Genomic DNA, 24,552 nt, shown 5'->3' with positions numbered 1-24,552 from the left:
ATTTACAGTTCTCTTAAACTATCATGGCAATAATTCTCCTAAAAATAGTAACAAGAGATCAAAGTAATAGCACAGTCCTGCCAAGCTGTTCAAGGAAGAGGCGTGCAAGCACATGTGCCTCTCTTCTTGTGATACGTGGAAGGGGCACAGGGTGTGTTCTGGTGGAAGCTGGGCTTGGGGAGGTTTGAAGTGTGTCATTGCCAGCTTCGGAGTTGGGCTCTTGAACGCCATCTGCTGGTCACCTCCTGTTTCTGTGCTGCCTTGTGGCCTCGCCTGTCTGGTCTCCTCGGGCTGGAGCAGGATTGCCTCTCATTACATACAGGTTAGTCTGAACTCCTCCCATGTGGGTGTGTAAATATGGTCCAAATTTAGCTGTGCTGATGCTGGAAAAAGGGAATGCAGAGGGTCTGGATAGGACAGGATTGTGTTTGCCAAGCAAAACAGAGTGAGAAACTCTCTACTGTGACACTGATCTCCTCTTTTGGCAGAGGAGGGACAGTGTGCTGCCCCCATGGCCTTCACAGCACACTCATTCCTAAAAGGAGTGTGCCAAAACAATGAACTATGATGCATTTTATAGGCCAGCCCCATATGCCACAGCCCCACACAAAGCATCCCAGATCTCTCCTAGAGTGTAGGGTGGTGAGGAGTAGAGGACGAAACCGAGTTTTATTTCTTCATTCCTTCCTTGTGCCATTTTCAGTTCCTTTTTACCCCATAGAGTATCACATTGGAGCAGAGCCACCACAGGAGTGGGATTGCGTGCATGAGAGGACTGCTCTGGGAGGAGTTAGGGACTCTAATACAGAAGTGGTCCGTGTATCCAGAGGTTCTTCTGCAGTCCCTATGGTGGGGTAAAATACTGCACAATAGTGAGCTACTGTTTGGAATCATATTGCTCCCTAAAACAAATGAAAGAGATCCACATATCCGTAGTTCAGATACATCCAAGCAGACCAATGTTCCATTGTTTACTAGAACTGCTGGATTTGGCAGTGCTGGAGTTTTCCTTATATTCAGTCCTCTTGACCATCATTCACAGGGACTATTGTGCTCTCAGCACTTAAGCATTTGCAGAATCAGAAGCAATGGTGAGACAGTAACTCCAAAATAGAATTAGTAACTGTGAAACATAATGCTTGTGTGCTTTTTTGGTGTAACTTTATCTTCTAGGCTGTGGAATTTCAATTTTATTCAGTATGCTTTTTTAAACAACAATGGGGGTCATTAATCCTGTGATGGAGAGAGTTCAGGAGCTGCCCCTGGAGCATTACTCTGTGCTGTCCCTTGGAATGTGTTGGGAGAGAGAGGTTTTGTGGTTCAAAAAAATAGTCAGGAACTCTCTCTCTTTCCCTTTTGTTTTGACCTTCCCTGCATATGTTCATTGACCTTGAACCTCTGAATGTCCTTCAGCCCTGGCTTTCTCACCAAACCTACCCATGCTTTGAATAAGGACTGTGTATGGGTAAGGTGCAAGTACAGCCCCTCAGGAGGTAGTCCTGGAGACAGAAATCAGCCAGATGTCTTCTTAGACGTTAATAAAGTTACTGCACTGGTAAGGCACACTCTTTCCAAGAGTCCTTTTTAATTCCCAATGTTCCCATTAGGTAAGGCTGTGCAAAGGGGTGTTTGAGAGAGACATGAGATGAAAAAGCTCCTCTATATGGCAGGAAAGAGCACACAAACTGAGAAGGACCCAAAGTCAGCTTGCACAAAAATGCTTTTGTTTGTAAGATTTGTGTGAGAAGAGTACGTGGTCGGTGCCATAGACACAGCCACTGGTCTGCATCACCTGCATGAGCAGTGGGATGCTTCCGGAGACATTGTGCCTGGGGAGCCTGCAGTGAATTATTTTCAGTCTTGATTGAGAATTAAATCAAACAAAAGATGTTGCTGGACATTGAGTCCGTGCTGCAGGTGCCGTAGCTGTGTGAGCAAGTCCTTTTGGTGATGCCAGTAAATGGCTGTAAGGAACTGGAAATAAGTATGCGTTTGTTGGAATTGTTAGAAGTCTCATTCCTTAGTGAAAAAGACAATTCTGTAAACACCCATCATGTTGGAGAAGAACTCAAGATACCTCAGAGATAAAACAGGGATACCGATTTTTCTGTCATATCCATGAACTTTAGTGTTTTCATATATTCATATTCATATACATATATTTAGTGTTTTCAATAGGATTTAGAGCTTTCACAGAAAGCTTTACGAAACACGGAAGTGTTTCCATGGCATGTATGGAGGGATCCAGTCCATATGGTCACAGTAGAATAGGCATGGCTGTGCTAGTTTCATTGAGATGGGAATTTCATTTAGTACATTTCTAGGCAATAGTATAACAACAATAAGAACATGTGCCTTTGGACCAGCTAACGTGTGAGAGGTTTTTCCCTTGCATCCTAAGCTGGGATCAGCAAAAAGTAAATATCAAATAGCAACATAAACTGTGAAAGCTTCTGCTTTCTCACATATAAAGCAGGGTGATAACAGATACAGATACAGAGATGTAAATTGATTTAATTGAACCTCAGAGAGCAGAAGAGCAGGAGATAGGATTAGATGACAAAGATCTTACCGATCACCACTGTGCTAGCCATAGGTACGCAGAATAGACATGTGAGTCATACACCTTATAGAGTCCCTTAGTATCTGCCTAGCTAACTTGTCAAATTCATGTTGGGTCAGCTGAGTCTCCCAGGCTGTATCTCTGCTTAGGAGAGGAGCTAAAATCTGAATCAGCATAGGCACAATCTGTGCTGCAGTGTGGAGGCAGTGGTTATCTCGCGCTGGACTTGGGTCCATACAGCTGCCTTGCAGCCTGTGACCTGCCTGTGCAAGAATGCCTGATGAGGCATAAATGGAAGATCATTCTTTAGTTCGCTGCTCCTTCAGAGCCATTGTAATCAGTTTTCTCAAACTGAAAAGAAACAGAAAATAGACATTTGGCTCCAAAACCATTAAATGTCCTGTTTATTCTGGGTTGGAGCAGATTTGGAATTTCACTCAGAATATGAATTTGTAGAAGGACACAACATGTTTTTTTGTTGTTTTGTTTATTTGTTTCTTTCTCTGACAGTAATATTCATATGTCTGTCAATGTTTGAATGTTGTGTGCAGAAGCTGAAGGTCTGCCTGCCCTCTGAATGTGACTGCTTGTGAGTTTAGTGCAGTCATTTCTGACCTGTCCTCCACAATATCAGAAGGCATGTCCTGGAAGGAGATTTGCTTCCATGGAATAAATGATTGCATTTCACACATTTTTCCTTGCTTTCTTATATTTCTTCCTTTGAGGGCAATGCAAATAAACAAACAAACAAACAAAAATCCGTATATGCCTGGTTTGCCTTAGGGATTAGGGGAAGACAGGGTGAAGCTCTCTAGATGTGAGCCAGGAGGAAGCTGTTGGGTTCATAGCTGCAGCCCTACGAGGCTGCAACTGGCAGTCTTTGCCCATGTATCTTATTTTCCCAGCTTGGCCTTATTCAGTGTCCCTGGTTGAAGGGACCGGACAGGGCTTCAAGCCATCTTTGTGATGAAACCCTCTTTGCTATTCTCACAGCTGCTGTAACTCCCTAGCTTCCAAGGAACCACTGGAGCCGCTTGGAAGAAGTGATATCACCAGGTGATGCAACGTGGTGCAGACAGTTACTTGCACTTCAGCTTCACCTCTTTCTTTTCCTTGCAGCCTGAACCCCAGCACACTGAGGCTTGCAACTGAATTGGTGAAGAGATGTACAGCTGAGGTGGCACTTGAACCCTCATAGCAGTTCTTTGTGTGCCTGGAGAGCAGGTGACAGCATGATGCTTATCTCCTGCTGTTCCTAATGGTCTGGATCACTCATGGTGATCTGGATCCTAACAATCAGGATGATAGTCACTGGATGATGTGGATCCAGATTACATCTGGATCAGTAATGTATGCACTGATAATTACATCCATTATCGGTGTATAATCATCATACTGATAAATGTACTTCAGCATGTTGTTCCTATAGGCAACAGGCATCTGCAGTGTTTCATCTTCACAATGTCTGAAGGTGATGATGCCCCTGTAAATTAAATTGGGACAGCACCTTTATGACCAGCACTTTGACCTGCCAGTATGTCTACATGAAATGAATGAGAGTGCCACATGCATGTCTTTCTTTCTCAGGCACTTGATTATTCTCTGCTTCAAGTTTTATTGTTTAACAAGAATGCTTTTCTTGGACAAGTCCGGGTGCTCATGGAACATCAAATACAGAGGGGTTTCATTTCTCTCCCAAAGGATGTGCTGTGCACCCAATGCTCCAAGGGAAGATTTCTAGGATATAAATCATGTTCTGGATGAAACTAGGACAGATAAGGAGAGAAATGGACTGAAAGTCTTCGGGCGTTTTGCAGTCTCTAGAATGCTAAACCATATGGTCTCTTTCCAGATGTGTGTCTGGTTAGATTTTAAATTATCTAGATATTGACTTAAAAGATCGTGTTTTTTCTTTTTTTTTTTTTTTTTTTTTGGTCCTCAGCAGAAACCCAGAAAGGCAACTACTCAGCCAGGAGAAGATACCTTGAATGGCCATCTTCCCCCAGGCTGGCAGAGCTATATGTCTCCCCAGGGCCGCAGGTACTATGTGAACACCTTCACAAATGGTAAGTGGAGGCTCCAGTAGATGTGTCACACTATCTGCAGAAATCTGCTGCAGGAAGTTGTCTCTCAAGTTAATTTTGATGGCTAGCTACACCTAGTGAGTCAAAGAAATGAATATATGACCCTGCCACCATATGAAGGAAAATAATGTAACTAAATCTAGTGTTCTGGTCCTCTCTCATGTTAATTCTGACCATTAGAAGATATCTGAAGCTTTTATAAAAGATAGGTAATGTAAAGTAGAAACAACTCTGCCGTAAATGATTCAGAATATAAAATACTGTAATGATTTAATTTTTATCACATTGTTTATTTCTTTTTCCTTCAGCTGCAGATATGTGTATCTATATATGTACACATATGTAGAGTTATTTAATAGAATGTCACATATCACCTTTAGAGGAAAACATAAGTAGTTAATTGAAAAGTTGCTTAAGTCAGAGTCACCTTCCCTGTGGAGATAAAAGAAAAGACTGTGCAGCGGGATATCAAAGATAGACTTTTCAGTCTATATTTCAGTCTTTAATTCACTGTCTTGCTAGTAGGGTAACAGACTTAACTCACAATCTTATAAACTGCTCAAGAACTGTTAGACTTGTACCACTTTTGGCTTACACTGTCTACCTTCTCTGGTCATGAGCTTATAACAGCATTGCAAAACAGGGACTTGTGACCAGCAAAACCAGATTTCTGAAGCAGAAAGAATGACAGAATGACAGGGGAGGAGAGGACGGCAAGAGTTCGCTGTGTTCATAACATAGTCAAATCCACCAGGAATCACCATTGACGTTCCTCTTTCTGACTCGCTGTGAGGGCAAGGAAGAGCCATGGGCTGTCACAGTGAGCCTCATGGTCCGTTCAGTGACTGATCTATTTAGCTGAAGAAGCCTTTGGCTTACAAGTCTGCCAAGTCATTATTTACCTTGGTTTTATGCACTGACATCTCGTAGGACCCTGCAGAAGTCACATTACCATTAAACACTCATATATAATTACCATAAAACACCTTCACTTTGAAGCACGGTGTGCTTTGGTTCATTGACAACATCCCCTGCATGGCTGGGGAGGTCAGTAGGAGTTAGATACCCTGTCCCCGTTGCAATTCAGAGGTGGATAAGGTGGTGATTAAGCTCAGTCCTGAGCCAGCATGGCAATGGACCCTTACTCACATGCATTGGCTTGAGGTCAGAAAAAGCAGTAAGAAGCAGAGCCTGGTTTTCATGCAATAAACACTCTTGTCACAGTAACCCTATCCCAGAAAAGCAGATGGCCTGAACTGTTTCCACGTAGTCTCAGACAGCTTTTTACTATCCTCACAAAAGTTACAGGTGATATAGGAAAAGACAATAGCCACAGCCTGCTTTAGAAGTCAAGGGCTGGAAATCAAGTTTTCACTAAGAAGTCAGGGTAGCCCTGGCAGAAGCAGACCAAGGAGGTGGTAGAATCTTCATCCTTGGATGTTTTCAGATGGCTAGACAAGGTTGTGGCTGACATTATCTGTTGTTGGCAGCGATACTGCTCAGAGTGGATAGCTGGGCTAGAGACTTCTCATTTCCAACCTGTCCTGCTATTTGCAAATTCCTGTCTCACCTACTGCAATGGGATTGCTAGGCAGCAAGGAATATGGCTTTCAGAGTAACAGAATAGAAGAGAGGATAGAAGGGAGATTTCTGTGTACATGCCCTACGGCATGTACAGGGGCACTGTACATCACCCTTCCATCACTCCAGTTTAGCTGGTGTTCTTGGCCGGCTCAGTTCCTTTCAGTTTGCTCAGTTAGAATATGCTGCTGCCTGAAAGTAGTCTATCTGTGTGGATGTTAATGTTTGCTAGTTTTGGCAGTTTGATGATCTTGCCTGGGAGGTTTTTTTTGCTCTAGCTGGGCTATATTGCATTGTCAGATTCACATTGACAATGTCTGTGCTTCCTCAAGGTGAATTATTTGCCAAGAAAGTGTCCCCTGTGGTGTCATTTAGGCCTCAGACAAAGCAGAAGATGGATGCAATCTCTAGAACTTTCTGTTGAAGCATGTGATGAAGCCTCATCCAGCCTTGGATTAAGCAGCTGTCAGTACAGTGTTTTGATTAAATCTGACTAATTGGCTCTGACCTTTGTCCCTCCAAAACTGGTAGTGCAGGACTGTCCATAGACAGATCGTCCAGTCTCATGTTGTATATGCACTTTATTCCTTGACTGTGCTGCAGAGTTGGAGCTGCTGAGCCATGTAGTCAACACAAAGTCACATTTGGCATGTGAGGCTTGTTTAACAGTGGGATTGTACCTTAACACTCAGAAAGTATTCTTTGGCTTTGAGCCAAAGCATAAGTAAAAGACGATATGCTATAGAACTGCAGTCCCCATCTTTGCTTTGTGGCAGATCTGTATTGGCATAGTTAATGTTTATAACAAGTTTCATAGACTGGACATCTCACTGACTACACCTGCTCACTTGTCTTAACCGCTTGTTTGTCCTGTAACTGCTGCAGCTGCTGTTGGCAGTATCCAGATAAAGACTGACAATATTTGTAATGGCGACATGGTGCCAGCATGCATTTCTGTCACAGTTTCATGTACCTCCTTCCTACTTTGCCTTCATGGCACCATTGTTTCAGCAGTAGGATCTAGGTCTCTTTTCCATCAAGGTCTTTTCTTTTGTGTAGATGCACTCCTAAATTGGTCTCCCTTTATTGTAGCTATTACCAAATGATGAACGTATGCTGGAGTGTTTGAGAGAGACATCACTGTTAAGTTTCACAAGTACAGTAACTTAGAGGCCAGTAGCTATATTTCTAGGAAGTGGACATGTTCCTGGTTGGCTTTCAGTTTCATCCATATGGTTAAAGGTGTTTTTCTCACCATTACCAACAATGGCAGCAGATGCAAAACACTTGGCTAGTGAGGTTGTAACCATTTTTCAGATCTCCCAGGAACCAGTTGTCTTTTTATTAAGATGAACAATAAGAAAGTGTTTCAAGACCTCTTCAAAACTCTTCACAAATTTTGATGCAGGCTTTCTTGTGAAGGGATCTCCTTAATAGATACAGCAAGGTATAAGGTATGCTTAGGAAGCTGTGTACCACCCTGCCAGGAGAGGACAGTATTCCAGAGTGATAAGGGAATGAGAGAGAAATTTCTGGGTTATTTTTACTCTAAGTGGTTTAATTGTGGTTTTCCTTTCTTTTTTACTTCTGTCTTTCACAGGCATCTGTAACTGCTTTGCTGAAACTAGATGTTGTGAATAAAGTATTACATTAGAATTGTATGTTAACATAGCTGCACTGGAAGGTGAGTTTTAGACAAATGGATGACACCAAGGCATTGTTCATTGAAGGTTACAGTAGATGTTTCAGTCAGGAGAATCTCAATTAGTACACTTTCTACTCAGTCCTCTCAGAGCCTTCTGCTGCATGGTAAAGAGCTGGCACCAAAGGTATGGATCCTCTGACATGCAGCAAAACACTATGACATATACTTGGATTATAAAGGCTTATAGGGGCCTTGTTACACTGCAGTGTACTGAAAAATTAGTTTTTTTCTCCTCTATTTGTAGCCTTCTGTCAGAGAGGACTTCAGTTTTCAGTCCCAAAGTGAAGGCTCTGACTTCAGAGCAGTGTAGGTGTGTCCCTGTGTATGTCTCATGTCTCCTGTTATAAGGTTTCACAAAGCTTCTTGTTCAACAAGAAGAAACATGAAATTGTCCTGGGAAGGCCTCTGCAGTCGCTATCTGTGGTTCACCAAAGGTTCACTCCCTAGCTCCTCTGAAATGTCCTGTGGAGTTTCTTTCATGTATAGAATCTGGATCAGGATCAGAATCACCCCGTCATAGCAAGGGTGTCTTTTCCAGGTGCTGAAGCACCAAAATTGTCTAAAGAGACTGTACAACTTTAGCTTTGTTATAGTGGGTTGTACTTTATGTAGACTTTTCTTTTTTCTTTCTTTAATCTTTAAATCCACAAAGGGATTTCTATATCTCAACCCTGGTCTGAACTCCACTTGGTGAGGGAGTAAATGATTTCAGAGAATATGACAGGGTGTTCTCCTAGCTTACAGCAGGTGTCTCTGGCTGCTGTGAAAACTGAAGTTTGTGTTTTCTCTTAATTAACTTATAATATCCCTCCTACCACAGGTTCTGTGTTATTTCTCTGTGCCTCTCCTACCCACTGAGGCTGAGCTAGGCAGTGAAGCTGAAACAGAGGGAAGAGGTTATCTACTTCAGCTCAGTCATGCAGAAATTTGAGAGGAGAAACTAATAATAACTAGAAAAAGCAAACAGCTGCTCAGTGGACAGAGTGGAAGATGCTTTCACAGGTAGTGATATCAAGGAAAAGCAGCCAGAAAGTGAGTGGAAGGACGGGCAGCCTCATCCCCATGACAGAGCATCCAGGAACATCCTCAGCTCTCCTCAGCTGGAGAGCCCTGCTAGCAGTTCGTTTGACTACTGCTCATGTTCCATACACACCCTGGGGAGCCTGCGCAACCAATTCCATCCAAGGATGCAGCTGCTTGGCCTCTGGCTACAGCATACTGCTGCAGGAGCTATCTTTAATCCCACCTCTGCCAGAGTCCAGAGATACCAGACTTGGCCTACAACAAAACTCAGCCAAATGCTAGTGTTACACAGTGGCTTTTTTTGTTTGTTTGTTTTATTTTCTTCAAGGCTGATGTTAGGTAAAAAATGTTAACATTGCATTTTTGGTTGAAAGGCACTCTGCTGGGTCTCCTGTAGCCTGATGCCTATGAAGAGCCCAAAGCTTCTGCTTTGTTTATATACATATCCCTTATGCATTCTTATCATGCACACTCCCTCTGTTTGTCCTTTCCATTATATTGTCTCTCATGCATGAGGTAGAATACAGTCACTTAACTCAGCCATATGCTAACCATATGTGGAAGCTCCAGGCACTGAGTTCACGGTCCATTCATTTAAATATTTTATTTGGACATCCCCTGAGTGGCATGTCCTTCCCTACAGCACTCCAGCTGTCCTATGTGCTCAACCAGTTGCCCAGTGAGTCACTAGGAGGCATATCCTAAAGTGGAGTAGGTTGGGACTATTCACGAAATTCAGGGCTGTGGCTGAGCCCTGGGATGGGTAAGAGCACAAAACTTCCATGACACGCTGTGTTGAGGAGTTGCAGAGGGAATCATCACCTTACAGAAGGTGAATGCTGGCAAAAGCAGGCTTTCTTGGCAAGGTTACAGCAGTTTTAGCACTTCCATCATCAACAAGAAGTGATCAGATGAGGTATGCACCCTCTCAGATGGATTGGGGGATTGTGGCTAAACATTTATGCATCCTCAAGGCAGGGCAGGGCTGTGAGCAAAGACTCCATTTGCAGCAGGGCCGCTCTTTTACAGAGAGTCTTAAAAATAGCAAAGACAAATTGGAAGCTGGCTAGAGGGAAAGCAAATTAAGGGGAAAGGGATCATAAATAACTATGAAGGTAGTGCAGAACTGCTTGGCAGATCATACTCAAAGAGCAGTTCTCAATGGTCCCTTGTCAAAGGGAAGTTTGCACAGAAGGAAATCCTGCAGGGAATTCCCTAGGCTTCTCTCTAGTCAGTATTTCCAGAAATGAATGGCATGTTGACATTGAGAGTACTTATTCAAATGTTAACTTTAAATGAAGCTGGGAGAGAACATCGTGTTCTGCACAGAACAAGCTCAGAATTCAGAATCATCCTGCAACTGAGGACACATGCTGAAAGTGTAAGAAGCTGTTCGATAAAGATGTGCGTAAGATTGGAGATTTCATCAGAAATAATTAAGTGACAAAGGCTGGCAATGGAGCAGCTCACAGACAAAGATGTAGGAGCTCTTGAGGATCTGAAATCAAATCAGCAGGGTTGTGCTATTAGAAAAGCAGACAGCATTTTCCATTGTATAAAATAGGAGTGTTGTTTGTGAGGCATGAAAGTATTCCTTCAACTTTACAAGGAAATTATGAAGCCTCAGCTAGAATATTTTATCTTGTTTGAGCTCCACACTTCAGGAAAAATGTAAGCCAGTTGGATAAAGTCCAGAAAAGAGTGTTGAGAATGATGAGAGATGTGGAAAACATGGCCTGTGGGCACATGTGAAGAGATTGGGTCTATTTGCCCTAAGAAAGTGAAGATATGAATGAGGACATGAAAGTAGGCTGTTTTGCAGTGCTTGTGGTGACTAGAGGATACAGTAACGTGTCAGTTGCAATGAGGACAACCCTAACTCTTCCTGGCTCTCTTAAGCTAGTGGAGTGTGGGAGCAGGGAGTTGCCTGGGTTTCAGTGTCACTGCAGATCTGTAAAAGTAGGTGGCACAAAACTGTGAAAAGTCATGTTGGCCTTGGTTTGGAGTACAGCAGGGACCAAATGACTTCTTAAAATCCCTGTCAGGCCGGTTTTTTCAGTCTGTAAAGCCTAACCTAAATGAAAATATTAATGTAGAGGATGACAAATGCCTGGTACTCACATGGGAGTTGTTTTTTATTCAATATTGTTGGGTTTCCAAGATTTTTAAATACATCATATATAACTACACTATTGGCATACAACTGCTGTTTTGCTTTTCCTGCTCCTCTAAGTCAGAAAGAACCTTAATATAAGTTGAGAAGAACATTTGCTGTGCTTCACGTCATGTGTCCTTACGTGTACATGTGCTGAAAATTCCCACTACGGTTTGGGGCAGATCCTCATCCTCCCTGGACAGTCCTGCCCTCCTGCTCCCTTAAAAAGGGCAGGATTAGTCAGTGGTCCTGCATCCAGGACAGCAGCACTGGTGGGCTCCACACCTTGCAGTTGATCTTCTGGGATGGGTGCACAGACAGAATCCTGGAGGGAACATAGGCTTTGAAGAAGGTCAGGGAATAAAAGCTATACAAATTTTGGTGCAGTGAGGTTCTATACTGCTCCTCACCCTGAATCTTTTGTGTAGTTCTGCTCCTTCCTCCTGAAGATAGGAAGTGTTGGATGGCCAGTCCAGTTCGACAAATTGCCTTTCCAAACATGACCAGCACTGCACCACCCCTGCTGCTCCAACTGGCTGTCACCATTTGTGTCCTTCCTCACAAAATGCAGAGGCCTTTGTTAGATTAAATAGACTTTTTGCTCTTGGTGCTTGAGCTATTCAGACAAGGGAACTCAAGATATGCATTCCCAAACCTGGGAGCCAATGGGATTTTAGGGGGAAGTAACGTGATGATTCTTACGAGCCTTCAAAATACAGCAGAACCTGCCACTATTATTCTGTCAGCTGCTTACAACATTTAGTGCCCTTCTACATTATGATTATTGGTCTTGTGTCTTATCTGACCATACTAGCATTTCCACTGAGAGTGATCTGATTTTCATTGTCTTTACATGATAAACACAAGGAAATTGGTACTTGACTGGAAAGAAATAGAATTTATGAGACAGTGTCCTTACCCAGAAAAATATGTTAGAAAAAAACTGTAATGAAAGAGGTGGGGCAACTCTTTATTGAACAAACAGATCTGCACAGGTAAATGAGCTAGCCCACAGACAGCATGTTCTTGTCTATCTCCACCTGCTGGCCAAATCAGATAAACATTCCACATTTATCATTCTTTGAAGCTGATTGGACTCAAATCCCGAAGCCATTCTAAAAGCGTCCAACCTGTAAAGGTCTGCATAATGAAAAAATTTGTTTTCACAATATGGCCTGCTGTAGGAAGGTTGAATACATTACATTTGGAATGCTGGGCATCTATTTTGTGCAACGTCTACAGCCATCATAGCTTGTAATGTCAAAACATAAGGAAAAGTAGAGAGATGACTAACCACTCTAAAACTCCTGGAAAGCTGGGATAGTCCTTATTTTGCAGACTTTGCATCATTCCTGTGAGGAGTCATGCTGTCTGGAAGTATGATCAAGATATCTTTACTGGGATTTGGGGGGTTAAGTATATGTACCAGCTTTCTGTTTAGAATTTGACACAACCAAGCAAGGATGATAAACTCAAGGAAGTGTGTGCAAAGGACACTCATCAAAGTCCACAGCACTGGCTGGGCTCAAGGAGCGCTTACTGTAGTGCCCTTAGATGAGTTTCACCATCCCCATCACTGTCTGAGTAGGGCAGGATTTGATTCACCTGTCTGAAGGTACTGTGCATGGGTGGACATCACCATTTGAACTGGATCTTCTAATCTCACTGTTTATCAATGAAAAGAAATAATTACGTTCACCTCTCAGTTATCTTCCTGTTGTAGGCATCTAAAATAGCTGACGTGAGCTACACCCTAAAAGTGACTGGAAGGCCAGACAAACACCTCTGCAGATCAGACCGGGGAAAACATTCATATGGGAGCAGGAAGCCTTACAGGTTTAGGGAATTGAAGTAGCAGAAATATCAGAAATATGACCTCTCAGGGTAGCAATGATTGAGAAAAAAAAATATGTCTGCAGAAACTTTCATTGCATAAGTACTAAGAAGAACCTAGAAGGTCACACGGAGGCTGGAAGGAAGTTAGTGGAAAGGCAATGCAGACTTTATAAGTACAGCTTCAGAGATTATCTCTGGGAGGAGAACACCTTCCCTGTAGCACACTTTGCCTCATTCAGTGTAGCCACAACATACAGCTTATAGCAGGACAGAGAAACAGTTTAGTGTTCCTCTAAAGAGCTGTAAGCCCTGCTGAAGACTTTTCTGTGTACTAGAAACTGCTAGGTATGATCTGAAAAACACGTATCTGTGTATGCAGTACTCAAAGGTTTGATGCAGCAAAGGGAGGGGAAAAGTTTTTTTTCTGCTGCTGGAGCAATGAATGGGAGAGAAATGGTTACTCTGAGAAATAACTGTCTAAAGGTGAGAAGGTCCATCCCAGGCCTGCAGCATTGGATGTTCTTCGGCACTATGTCCCCTGTGTCCTTGGACAATAGTATTCTGCCTTGGATTTTTTACCTATCAAGTTTTAGACTTTAAAAACTCCTGTGTTTGGCTATCCCCATGCTTACAGTCTTCCAGTTTCTTCAACCTTAGCCTTACTACTCACAGCCACACAGTCCCTTGCACCTTCTGCAAGCCCTCTATGACGTGCACTCAGTCCATGTTGTCTGACGTTCACCACACATTCCAAGGTAAGAGGAAATGGCTATTAGAAGCCAATTGATTATAAGCAACCCCAGACCCTCATCCCCCTGTCTTGAAGCTCCTGCTGCCCTGTAGCGAAAATTTGGGCAGGGGCATTGGTGCTTGTGACTCTGGATGGAAAGGGCAGGGTGTGCAACCCACCCTTTGCTGGCCTGGTCCTTCTCAGCATCAGGGAAGGGGTTGTCGGGATATGTGCTTCTGCTTTCTGGGGATGTAGGAGGGTGTTGGCAGCCAGAGGTGAGGGCTGAGAGTTAAGTGGGAAGGGAGTCTTCACAGCCCACACGGGTGGGTTTAGGAGTCCTCTTTGCAGACAAGGGGAGAAAAAGGGTAGGAGGAGTGGAGACAGTGGCAATCATCCTTGTACTCAACTCCCAAATTTCTGAACCAACCAGACACCTCTCAGCACTCCAATTCCCTTATTTGCTTTAGAAGAAAACCAGAACATGGGAGTTCTTGTTATTGCTTCCTCATCAGAACTGTACTGCTCTTTCTATTATTTTTACCTCACCAAATAGTGGTGGTCTCCATCCCTGGGGAGTCAGCTCTCCATCTGCACTCCCATTGGTCTCGAAGTTCAGCTCCCGTGTTGACCTGTTGGGAGAAACATGAAATAAGGCCTCCAGAAACTGCCAGTTATCTTATGGCCTTCATATTTCATGTGAACTGGTTCAAGTCCTGGCTTGATAAACATTCCATTGATCTATGCAGGCTCTTCTATCTCTGCCTGTGACTAAGGTGAGAAGCTGTTATTGTGCGTGATCTTACTGAATGAGGAACTGCTATTGTGTGTTATCTTACTGAAGAGAAGCTGCTAAGTGTTTAAGTGAAGTGCTGTAGACCCCTGCTGGGTCCTCAGGACCTGTGTCCGTTTTCTCAGTTCAGCTGAGACTGCTAGTTGCTCCTGTGTACAGGGATGTTCCATCTGTTCCCTTCCCAAGACAGGTACCATTGCAGCAACTCAGCTAGAAGCTCTGTTGTTGTGCTGGTATTACAGGAAATAAATGTTTCCAGGCTGGTCTGGGTTGCAAAATCACAGTGTGTGAAGCTTTCAAAACTTTTCATGTATATGAGCTGATGGGAGGACTGTGAATAGGAAGATATCCTGTCCGAGACAGAGTGCAAAATAGGGTGCTGATGTTTACATTCAATGTTGAGCACTTCTGAACAACCTGTGGGTGATTTGGAGGCAGGTGCAGGTAAGATGAAAAGATTTCTGCCCTGAATATCTCCTACCTGACAGTCCCCATCAAAGAACTACATTTATTTACATGTTGCTATTTCACAGAGTTGGCAGGTGGCTTCTAGCTGGCATTTTTCACAGCCCAAAGCAAGAAAACTAGCACTGTGGTTTTTTGGCTGCATTTCTACACAGTGTTTCAAATTTAGTTCAGGCAGTGTTAGGACTGCTTTTACCTTCATGCAGTTTTATTAGGGCTGAGCCTCTCCCCTTTCCTAGGGCTACACTGGCATCATCTGAAAGAAATGGGTGTTTATATAGTAATTCCCTAGTATGACATTTTCTTATCAATAATAATTGCAGTTCTGTGTTGTGATTTCAAATGAGAGAAGATGTGAGTCCATGCAGAGGGAGAAGTGATGGGGAAGGACAGGAAAGCAAAGGAGTCAAGAAGCTAAGCAGCAGTCAGGATAGGAGGGTGGAGATGCTATCTGGTCTCTGAAAGGTGTAAGGAATAGTGTGCTTCACACAGCCTCTTAAAACCATCTTCTTTGCATAGATAATATTTATCCATCTTTAAAAAAAAGTGGAGAGAGCAATCTCCTTTGCTTTAACATTCAGTTAATCCTCTTTTTGATATGAGAGTGTAGTAAGGCATTGGCTGAATGGTGCTGGCAGAGCAGATGAGACTGCATATAACCTGGATTGTAACAGAATGTGAAAAATTTCTAGGCTGCATGGCATGGGTGGTCTTGGTGTGTTTTTTGAATGGAGAGCCTTAGAATTAGATTGCCATGCCGAGTTTGAATGCACTGTGTGCCTGGAGTGCACAGTTACTATGTCATTAGCCATATGGTTGCTCAGTGTCTTTGGGAGTGGTTTACTACTGTGTGTGGGTGGTAGATTCAGCTGGAAAATATTTGACTATGCAGAAGAAATTCTCAGATGTGCTGCAGCTGTGATATCTCTTGCATTAGTCAAACAATAGTACTCCATCTACATTGTCCATCACATTAAAGATGACTTACATAGTTATGACACAAGTGTTTGTGTGGCTTGCTGCCGTCTTGCTTTCTCAGCTGAGGTCAGCCGTACATGGTGTGTTCTTATTTCCAGGCTTTTCTTGTCTACAATGTTATGTTCTTCCCATTTACTGAACAGCTTTTTCCTCCTGGAAAGCAAGAAGTCTGCTTTCATATTATCTTGATCCTGATTAAGGCCCATTTATTCTCATCATCACAAAAATCACCACTAAAATGCCACCTGCAACACCAAGTTCTAGGACATGGACTTTCAAGCAGTCTGAAAAGTGTAGTGGCAAGTAGTTATTTCCTTGAAAAGAATCTTGAGAAGTCCAACACTTCAGAGGCTCAGGAAAGTTTTCTCTGTCTGCCTGAAAAAATAGATACTACCTAGCATTCTTCTGGTACCACCAGCCATCTTTTACCACTGACTTGACTAACCCGCCTTGGAATCTACAGCTGGAATGTCCATGGCTCTTTGTCCTTCTTGCACCTTGTCCATGGGCCATTGTCATGAATGGTGCCTGGCATAACATACACAGATAAGGGATAGTAACAGTGGCTGCGGTCATGTTTTATGTGGTACCATTGCCATTAGGACACTTGTTTGGTCAGAGAATACCCACAGAAACTCAAAGGGGCTTCTGCATGTTTTGAGGTTCTCCATCCTAAAATATATAATTCACTACATCTATGTCTCCTAGCTTCTATGCAATGCCAGAGCTGAGAGCACTGTAACATTAGGATGTCACAAGCGCAACTGTCCTTTTCTAAGACACATAATTTTAAAGAATTGTAAGCGCACAATGCAGGTTAAATTAAGAAGCACCAGGTGTAAAGGAAGCCTCCCTGCTGCACTATAATAAGCTAGACCTTAATCAAGAACATCAAAGCAATTTTAATAATGCTGCATTTCACTGGGTAATTGGAGTGTGACAACAGACTAAGCAGGAGAAGTTTCTGACCTGCAATCATACAACGATGTTTGCATTTTCACTGATTTTGTTGTGAGAGGAGGAGAGACGTGGGTAAGTGCAGACAGTGACCATTCTCCAGAGGAAGTGCATGCGAGATCTATGCTGATGGCCTGAGCATAGCCTGGAAAGAATCCAGCTAAGGGTGACTCTAAAGCTATTGGTTGGTTGGTCATTTTGTAACTTCCAACCTTTACCAAATCTTGAACTCTTTATTTTGACAGAGTAAACAAGAATTATTTTATCTTTGCTTGGTTAGAAAGCAACTGCAAAGCAAGCTGAAAACATGTTGTTTCTTTGAGGGAGATGGCCCAGAAATTCACTTAGATAGTCATATTCCTGGAGCTTCTGCCTAGCATACCTTGTTGTGTACCTCAGCACATCAGCCTGAAACTCAATAAAGTCAGGTGCAATTCATTACAGGGGCTCTTTCCTGTAAGACAACAAGTACTACAACACCGGAAAACAGTGAGGATGTTCACCATTTACAGACAAATTTTAGTTCTTTTCAATTGCTGGTTGCCAGACCTGAAGTAAGAGATCAGTGGATGGAAGGAACATAACCACATCCTTCTTCAGTATTTCCTCTGCCTAAATATTTTTCCAGCTCTCTGAGAGAGTTAGGGAGCTTGGATGGATTTAGTCTGTAGGTTGGGCTTTTTCTTTTGTATCTCACCAGCCATAGTCAACACCTACTCCAACTAAACTTAACTGCAGCTGAGACAGTAAATCCTCTATGGAGATGACTAAGAGATGTCAAGCATTTCTATTATGTCTTTTCTCTTACAGATAAAACCTCCTAGTGACAGTTTCCCTGTGATACAGAATGCCCTAGCTAAAGGGTGGTGTAGTAACCTTACCCTGGTAAAGTGGCCTAAAACCTAGGAAAGCAAAGTATGTCTCAGTAAATGCTGGAAACAGCATTATTATCACTACCACGCTTGCAACATAGGGTCACTTTTGTCTGGCATATTGTTAGCAAAAGGAAGTGCATGGTCCTCAGTGCTCATTTTAAAAGATATTTTGAAAGATGAAATAAGGACTGTTGTCAGCGACTTCTCCCATGCTGCTGAGATAGTAACAAGCACCTCCCCTGTCAACACATAGACATAAAATTTCAAGAACTCTTCCATGGTGCCTGTCTCCATGGCAACATTTAGGGCTGGAGAATAAAAACTGTATTGCAGCCTCAGTCTCTTTGGAGGCTGCAGGATAGGATGGAGCTGGATTTCAGTTCTGACATGGCAACTCCTGCTGAAATAGTTCATGTACTACAGAGTGCTCTGCTTTCAGCACTTAAGAGATTGAATCTCATGTTTCATGCAGGTGCAGGGAGATTTGCATCTGTCAGTTCTGCGTGCTTTTCCTGTCTCTAATTTAAAATAAGTATGAGGATGGAAGTAAAGATTAGGGCCTTGGGAGGCCCGTGGGCTAATGTTACTTTGCAGTGCAATGAGAAGACACCATGTTGTTGACAAACTCATGCACAGGCTGGCTGGTTGGGCCTTTTAAGCTGATGTTACCATAGCCCTATAGCGTTCAGTACTGCAGGGCTCACTGGGCCAAAATGGTGGAGCGCAAGAGAAGCAGCAGCTGCTGTGATAAATCAGGAGATTCCTTATGCTGTAGTCTGCAGGAGGTCAGCAAGGGAGAGACAGGATGAACTGATGCAGAGGTCACACCTTCTTGTTTAAACTAAACAAAATCTCCTTGTGCTACATGCCCTGTATGGAACCGGAGGAAAATATTTTCATTGTACTTACATTCACCCATTCCTTCTGCTTCTACAGTTTTGAATGTTTTACTCCAGTCTTAGGGCATTGTGAGTGATTTCCCCTCCTCACATGCACAAGCCTACCAATTCCCCCTGCCTTTCTTTAGGGCTGTTTTCCCCCACAATATCAAGGAATGAAGTGCCATTAAACTCTTTCTGATTCATCACAAACGTGGGAAAGATTTTAGCAAGAAAGGGGAGGTAAGATGCAAAAGCACTGCCATCAGTTTCTTTCTTTCTGCCTAGGTGAGGTGTGCTTCCAGAACGCCAGATAGAGTGTGTCAGCTTTAAGCAGCCTGGAGGTTTGGACAGTGGAGTGCAGTATTATGCAGTTAAAGGAAACCTGTTTACAAAGTAGGCCTGTTTGCACTCCCTTTGACTCACAAGTCCAACCAAGTTTTGCACTTTGGGGAGCCACAGACAGGCAGAAAACCTTGCAGAAAGCCTATAAAGATGCAGTGGAGCAGCAAGGAAAGAAAAGGAGGTCTGCAAACTGTCTACACAGACAGGAGATTCCTACATGCCACCAGCGAGTGCAAAGTGAATGCAAAAAAGATGGGGTAAGACTGGGCAGTCTGTTTTACCTTACCACAAATATCACTTCTAATTCTGCATCTTATCAGGAACAGTGTGAGAAGCTTGCAGGGTTTCTTCTTGTGGCATTGAGGAGGGACAGGAGAAAATTTCACTTGCTGTTCTTCATCCACGTCAGAGTGACCTGTGCAACTTATCACAGAATCATAGAATGGCTTGGGCTGGAAAGGGCATTAAAGATCATCTAGTTCCAAACCCTCTGCCATGGGCAGGGACACCTCCCACCAGGCCAGGTTGTTCAAAGCCCCATCCAACCTGGCCTTGAGCATTTCCAGGGATGGGGCATCCACAGCTTCTCTAGGTAACCTGTTCCAATGCCTCACCACCCTCAGAGTACAGAATTTCCTCCTTATATCTAATGCAAACCTACCCTCTTTTAGTTTAAAGCCATTGCCCCTTGTCCTATCACTACACTACCTGTCAAAGAATCCCTCCCCAGCTTTTCTGTAGGCAAGATCCTGCACAGCTTTACAATATTTGAGCCAGACACTGTATTTGGAGCTGCTCAGCATTACAGTTTTCTTGCTATTAACTAGAACAAACTCAAAACCTATCTATAAAGATGTGAGATAGCACCAGCAGTTGGGTGACACCTTGTACCTGATACAGAACCTAAAGACAAGGGAAAGTTTCTGCACAGTAAATAGACCCAGAGGTCCTCTAGCTTACTCTGTCCCATTCTCATAGTTTGGCCAATGAAACTGTGGAACATGTAGCTCCTAAAATTGCACTACAACATAACACCATGCAGAGATACTAAACCTATTCCTGAAAGCAATATGAACACAGTCAGGGAGTATTATGCAAACTTAAGGCTTATGATTAATGTTTGGCTTATGCCGCATTTTCAAACTGTAAATCAGCTGCTTTGACCTCAGAGGATTAATGGAGAAGGGACACAAAATGCCCTCTTCAGCTGTTACACTTTGATCCAAAAATCACCCACACTGCGGCCTCTTCAGAAGTTGTGTTTCCTGACTAACATAAAGACCCAGAGCATGTGTCTCTTTGAAGGCCTGACACATCATGCCATTTCTCATTCTGCCAAACAGATGCAAATTGAGCTTTTTTCCAAAAAACAGGTTTCCGCTTTCATTTGGGAGAAAATGCTTAACCACATCTGTGAAAACCATCTTTTGTTTTGTTGTCATGCATACCTTGGGTCTTGGAACTATTTTTGCTCTTACTATATCATTTCTGCGTAGACACAGCTTATGTGTCAGGATTGAAGGGAGGGCAGGGACAGGTGACATAGTGGGGGTCTGCTACAGGCCACCTGACCAGGAAGACCAAGAGGAAGATGCCCCCTACTGATAGATAGGAGCAGCCTCATGTGCACAAGCTCTGGTCCTCATGGGGAGGAATTCAATCAACCTGATTATCTGTTGGGGGAACAGCACAGCAGGGCATAAGCAATCCAGGAGATTCCTAGATTGCACTGTTGATAATTTTCTTCTCCAAGTGATAGAGGAGCCTATAAGGAGAGGTGCTATGCTGGACCATCTTCCAGCAAGGGGAATGTAAATCTCAAGGACAGACTTGGCTACAGTGACCATGAAAAGGTGAAGTTCCAGATCCTTAGGGCAGTGAGGAGGGTGCACAGCAAAATCACTATCCTGGACTTCAGGAGAGCAAACTTTGGCCTGTTCAGGGTTCTGCTTGTTAGAGTAGCGTGGGATAAAGTCCTGGGGGGAAGAGGGGTCCAGGAAAGCTGGTTGATGTTTGAAGGTCACCTCATCCAAGCTCAAGAGTGATGTGTCCTAGCAAAGAGGAGCTCAGGCAAAAATGCCAGGAGGCCTGCATGGATGAACAAGGAGCTCCTGGACAAAGTCAAACACAAAAAGGAAGCCTACAGATGGTGTAATCAAGGACGGGTAACCTTGGATGAATAGAGATGTTGTCCGAGCAACTAGTGATCATGTTTGGAAAGCTAAAGCCCTGATAGAATTAAATCTGGCCAGGGACATAAAGGGCAACAAGAAAGACTTCTACTAAGTATGTGGTGATAAAAGGAAGACTAGGGAAAATGTGGGCCCACTCCAGAAGGAAACAGAAGACCTGGTCACCCAGGATATGGAGAAGGCTTAGGTGACTTTTTTGTCTTCACCAGCAAGTGCTCTAGCGACACTACCCAAGTTGCAGGGACTGGGAGAATGAAGAACTGCCCACTGTAGGAGAAGATCAGGTTTGAAACAATCCAAGGAACCTGAATGTGCACAAGTCCATAGGACCTGATGCGATGCATCCGAGGCTCCTGAGAAAACTAGCAGATGAAGCTGCTAAGCCACCATCCATCATAATTGAAAAGTTGTGGCAGTCTATTGAAGTTCCCAGTGACTGGAAAAGGGGAAACATAACCCCCATTTTTAAAAACAGAAAAAAGGAAGGTCTGGGGAATTACAGGCCAGTTAGTCTCACATCTATTCCTGGCAAGATCATGGAGCAGATCCTCCTGGAAACCATGCTAATTCACATGGAAAACAGAGAGGTGAGTGATGACAGCCAGCATGACTTCACTAAGGACAAATCATGCCTGACAAATTTGGTGGCCTTCTATGATGGAGTTACAGCTTAGGTGGATAGGGGAAGAGCAGCTAATGTCATCTACTTTGATTTGTGCAAAGCATTTGACACTGACCTGCATTACATCCTTATTTGTAAATTGAAGAGACATAGATTTGATGTATGGACCATTCAGTGGGTAAAGAACTGTCTGGATGGTTATACTCAAAAGAGTTGCGGTCAACAGCTCAATGTCCAGGTGAAGACTGGTGACAAGTGGTGTTCTCAGGGGTCAGTGTTAGTACTGGCATGATTTAACAACTTGGTGACATGGACAGTGGGATTGAGTGCACCCTCAGCAAGTTTGCCAATGACACCAAGCCGTGTGGTACGGTCAACACACTGGAGGGAAGGGATGCCATCCAGAGGGACCTGGACAGCCTTGAGAGTTGGGCCTACATGAACCTCATGCAGTTCAACAAGGCCAAGTGCAAGGTCCTGCATCTGGGTTGGGGTAATCCCAAGCACAAATACAGGCTGGGTGGAGAATGGACTGAGAGCAGCCCTGAGGAGAAGGACTTGGGGGTGTTGGTTGATGAGAAGCTTTACATGAGTTCTGAGGCTTGGGAAGAAGGGGAGAGAGTGCAAAGCAAGAAGCAGGGTGTGTGTCTTCAAGGATGTGAGGTTTGGGAGGATGGCACCTTCTCCCATCTGGGAGCTGCAGTTCCTGAAGTAAGGAATTTGGGATCCTCTTTCCTGAAATGAAGAACCTGAAGCAACCCTTGAATACATCTGCATGTGTGTGTATGTGAATGAATGTATATATGAAGAGAGAGGAAATGGTTCTTCCTTCTTTACCTAGTAGCCCTCTTATAGTTCTTGAAGAATATGTTGCCATCTTTTTTGCTGCTCAAATAAGCACTTACTTAGGATAGGAAGCCTTATGTGCCACCCATACAAGTGCTGACTGACAGCCCCTATGCTGTTACACACAAGGGCTCTCTCAGCATCTCCTGTCCTGTTGCCACTTGCCCATTTCCATCCAGAATATTGAGAGATGTAGGATTTCAGGCTTTGGCAGGGATGGCTGTTGGTTGGGTTCTGAGAATCACAGTTTGAAACGAAGTGGTCGATGCAGTGCTTTGACTTGATTACACTAACTTGCTTATTTTCTTAGTTAATTGATAGGCAGTAGTATTTATTTTTGTTTGATACCAATATATATATTTCTTTTCTAAAGGAATGTTGCTGTCTTGGGCTTTTGAGCTAGACTTTTAAAGAAGTTGCTGTTCTAACTCCACTATCTGCCATTTGCAACTTCTGTGAAATTTTGCAATTAAATCCTCTATGCTTTGCATGTGGCCAAAGATAATTTTGCATTTGATGAGAAAATTAGCAGAATGGTTAAACTAGAGGAGAATAAGAAGGAAAAAGCAGCAGCAGCAGTCTTTTGAGTATCAAAAGTGGTGACATAGAACCAAGCAGAAAAATAAAATTTTGCAAGGGAAATAGCTTTTTTGAGGGGAAAAAAAGTGCTGTGTTCTGTGTTTACATCACTAAAACCATGTCTTTGAGTTGCATTCCATGTGGAGAGCAGGTTGAAAGGCAATGCCACCGTTTGGTCTTTGTTCCCAGGATAAGAGGCATGGCTGGCTGTGCTGCAGTTGCTGTGGCTGGGCAGGTCTCCTGGTCTGCACGGGGCTGCAGACAGGATCCTGGGCTTGATTTAACTATACCTGGAAATGCTTTCTGCATGGATTGTGATCTCTGCTTGCAGCTGTAGCTTGCTGTCTTGCTGAGTGTGGCCCTGGAGTAGACCTGCACTGGAAGAACTGGTGATGCTACTCTGAATCTATTTCCACTGATCCTAGCAGGCTGCCAAGTGAGTGGGGGCTGGGAAGCAAGGCAGGAAGATAAGGGAAGAGATGGCGAGTGCAGAGAGGTGCAAACACCTTACTCATGGGGTGAGAACCTGGATCAGAGAACACTGGGAGTCAGACCCATTTGTACGTGTCATAGACATGTAACTCTGCTGGGTGTGCTAGGCCTCCATCATCCTTACATTGCTGTTTCCCTTCAACAGAGACAACCTGGGAGCGGCCGAGCAGCGTGCCTGGGACACCAAAGAGCCCTGTGACACAGAAGAGTCCTGCAGGTACTGTTTGTTGCCATGCCTGACCACTGCCTTGGGTGAATCTCTTTCTCTACAAGTTAGCAAAGCAAATGAAAATGCTGTGATTGAATGGGATTTATATTTAATGTACACAATCGTGTGGCAGAGCAAATGTGGTGAGGCTTTCCCTTCTGACACATCTCACCTGCTGTTTCCTAACTGACGCATCTTCTGGCCTGTCTGAAATGCCTGCTCAGAGCTGAGGTGGCTCCTTCCTTGGAGCAATGAGGCAGGTTGGTGGCCCAGCAAGGCACTGGAGCTGCAGGCTTCAGGACAGAAGGACAGACTGCCTTTTCCAGTCCTGCTTTCTGCAGGCTCTTGAGAAGCAGCAGGCTGCAGGGAAACCTGAGACGGCTGTAGCTCCTTCACACAGGGAACATGGGAACAAGGAAGTCTTGTAGCATGTGGTAACTACATTTCTGTCAGCTGATAGTAATGCAGTCTAAAGAACGTTTTTGCCAAAATTTTTCAAACTGATGCCTGTCTTTACTGGCCGAGCCAAGTGGGAAGCATGGTTTAAGGATGCACATTTTGTTGTAACCAAAGGATTCGTAACTTGGCAGTGTATCTTCATTTAAGCCTACTATGAACGTTATTCTTTGCTCACTATTTTCCAAAAGT

The 24,552-nt window shown here is 43.7% G+C and overlaps 1 protein-coding gene across 5 annotated transcripts in view; it reads left to right on the top strand.

Moving 5' to 3' along the window:
* Window positions 1-24,552, top strand: part of GAS7 (growth arrest specific 7) — a 111,617-nt gene that overhangs the window by 36,769 nt on the left and 50,296 nt on the right. For 2 of the 5 annotated variants that reach the window (XM_040577808.1, XM_040577810.1), the window contains exons 2-3: window positions 4,509-4,629; window positions 23,842-23,913. In XM_040577808.1, coding sequence (XP_040433742.1) covers window positions 4,509-4,629; window positions 23,842-23,913 — 193 coding nt within the window. Of the gene's footprint in view, window positions 1-4,505; window positions 4,630-19,191; window positions 19,223-23,841; window positions 23,914-24,552 lie in introns of those variants that run through there. The other 3 variants (XM_040577807.1, XM_040577809.1, XM_040577811.1) reach the window with 2 other exon arrangements.

This window comes from Cygnus olor, chromosome 18 (genome assembly GCF_009769625.2).
Source record: "Cygnus olor isolate bCygOlo1 chromosome 18, bCygOlo1.pri.v2, whole genome shotgun sequence".
NCBI lineage: Eukaryota > Metazoa > Chordata > Aves > Anseriformes > Anatidae > Cygnus > Cygnus olor.
This window is presented reverse-complemented; position numbering and strand designations above follow the sequence as displayed.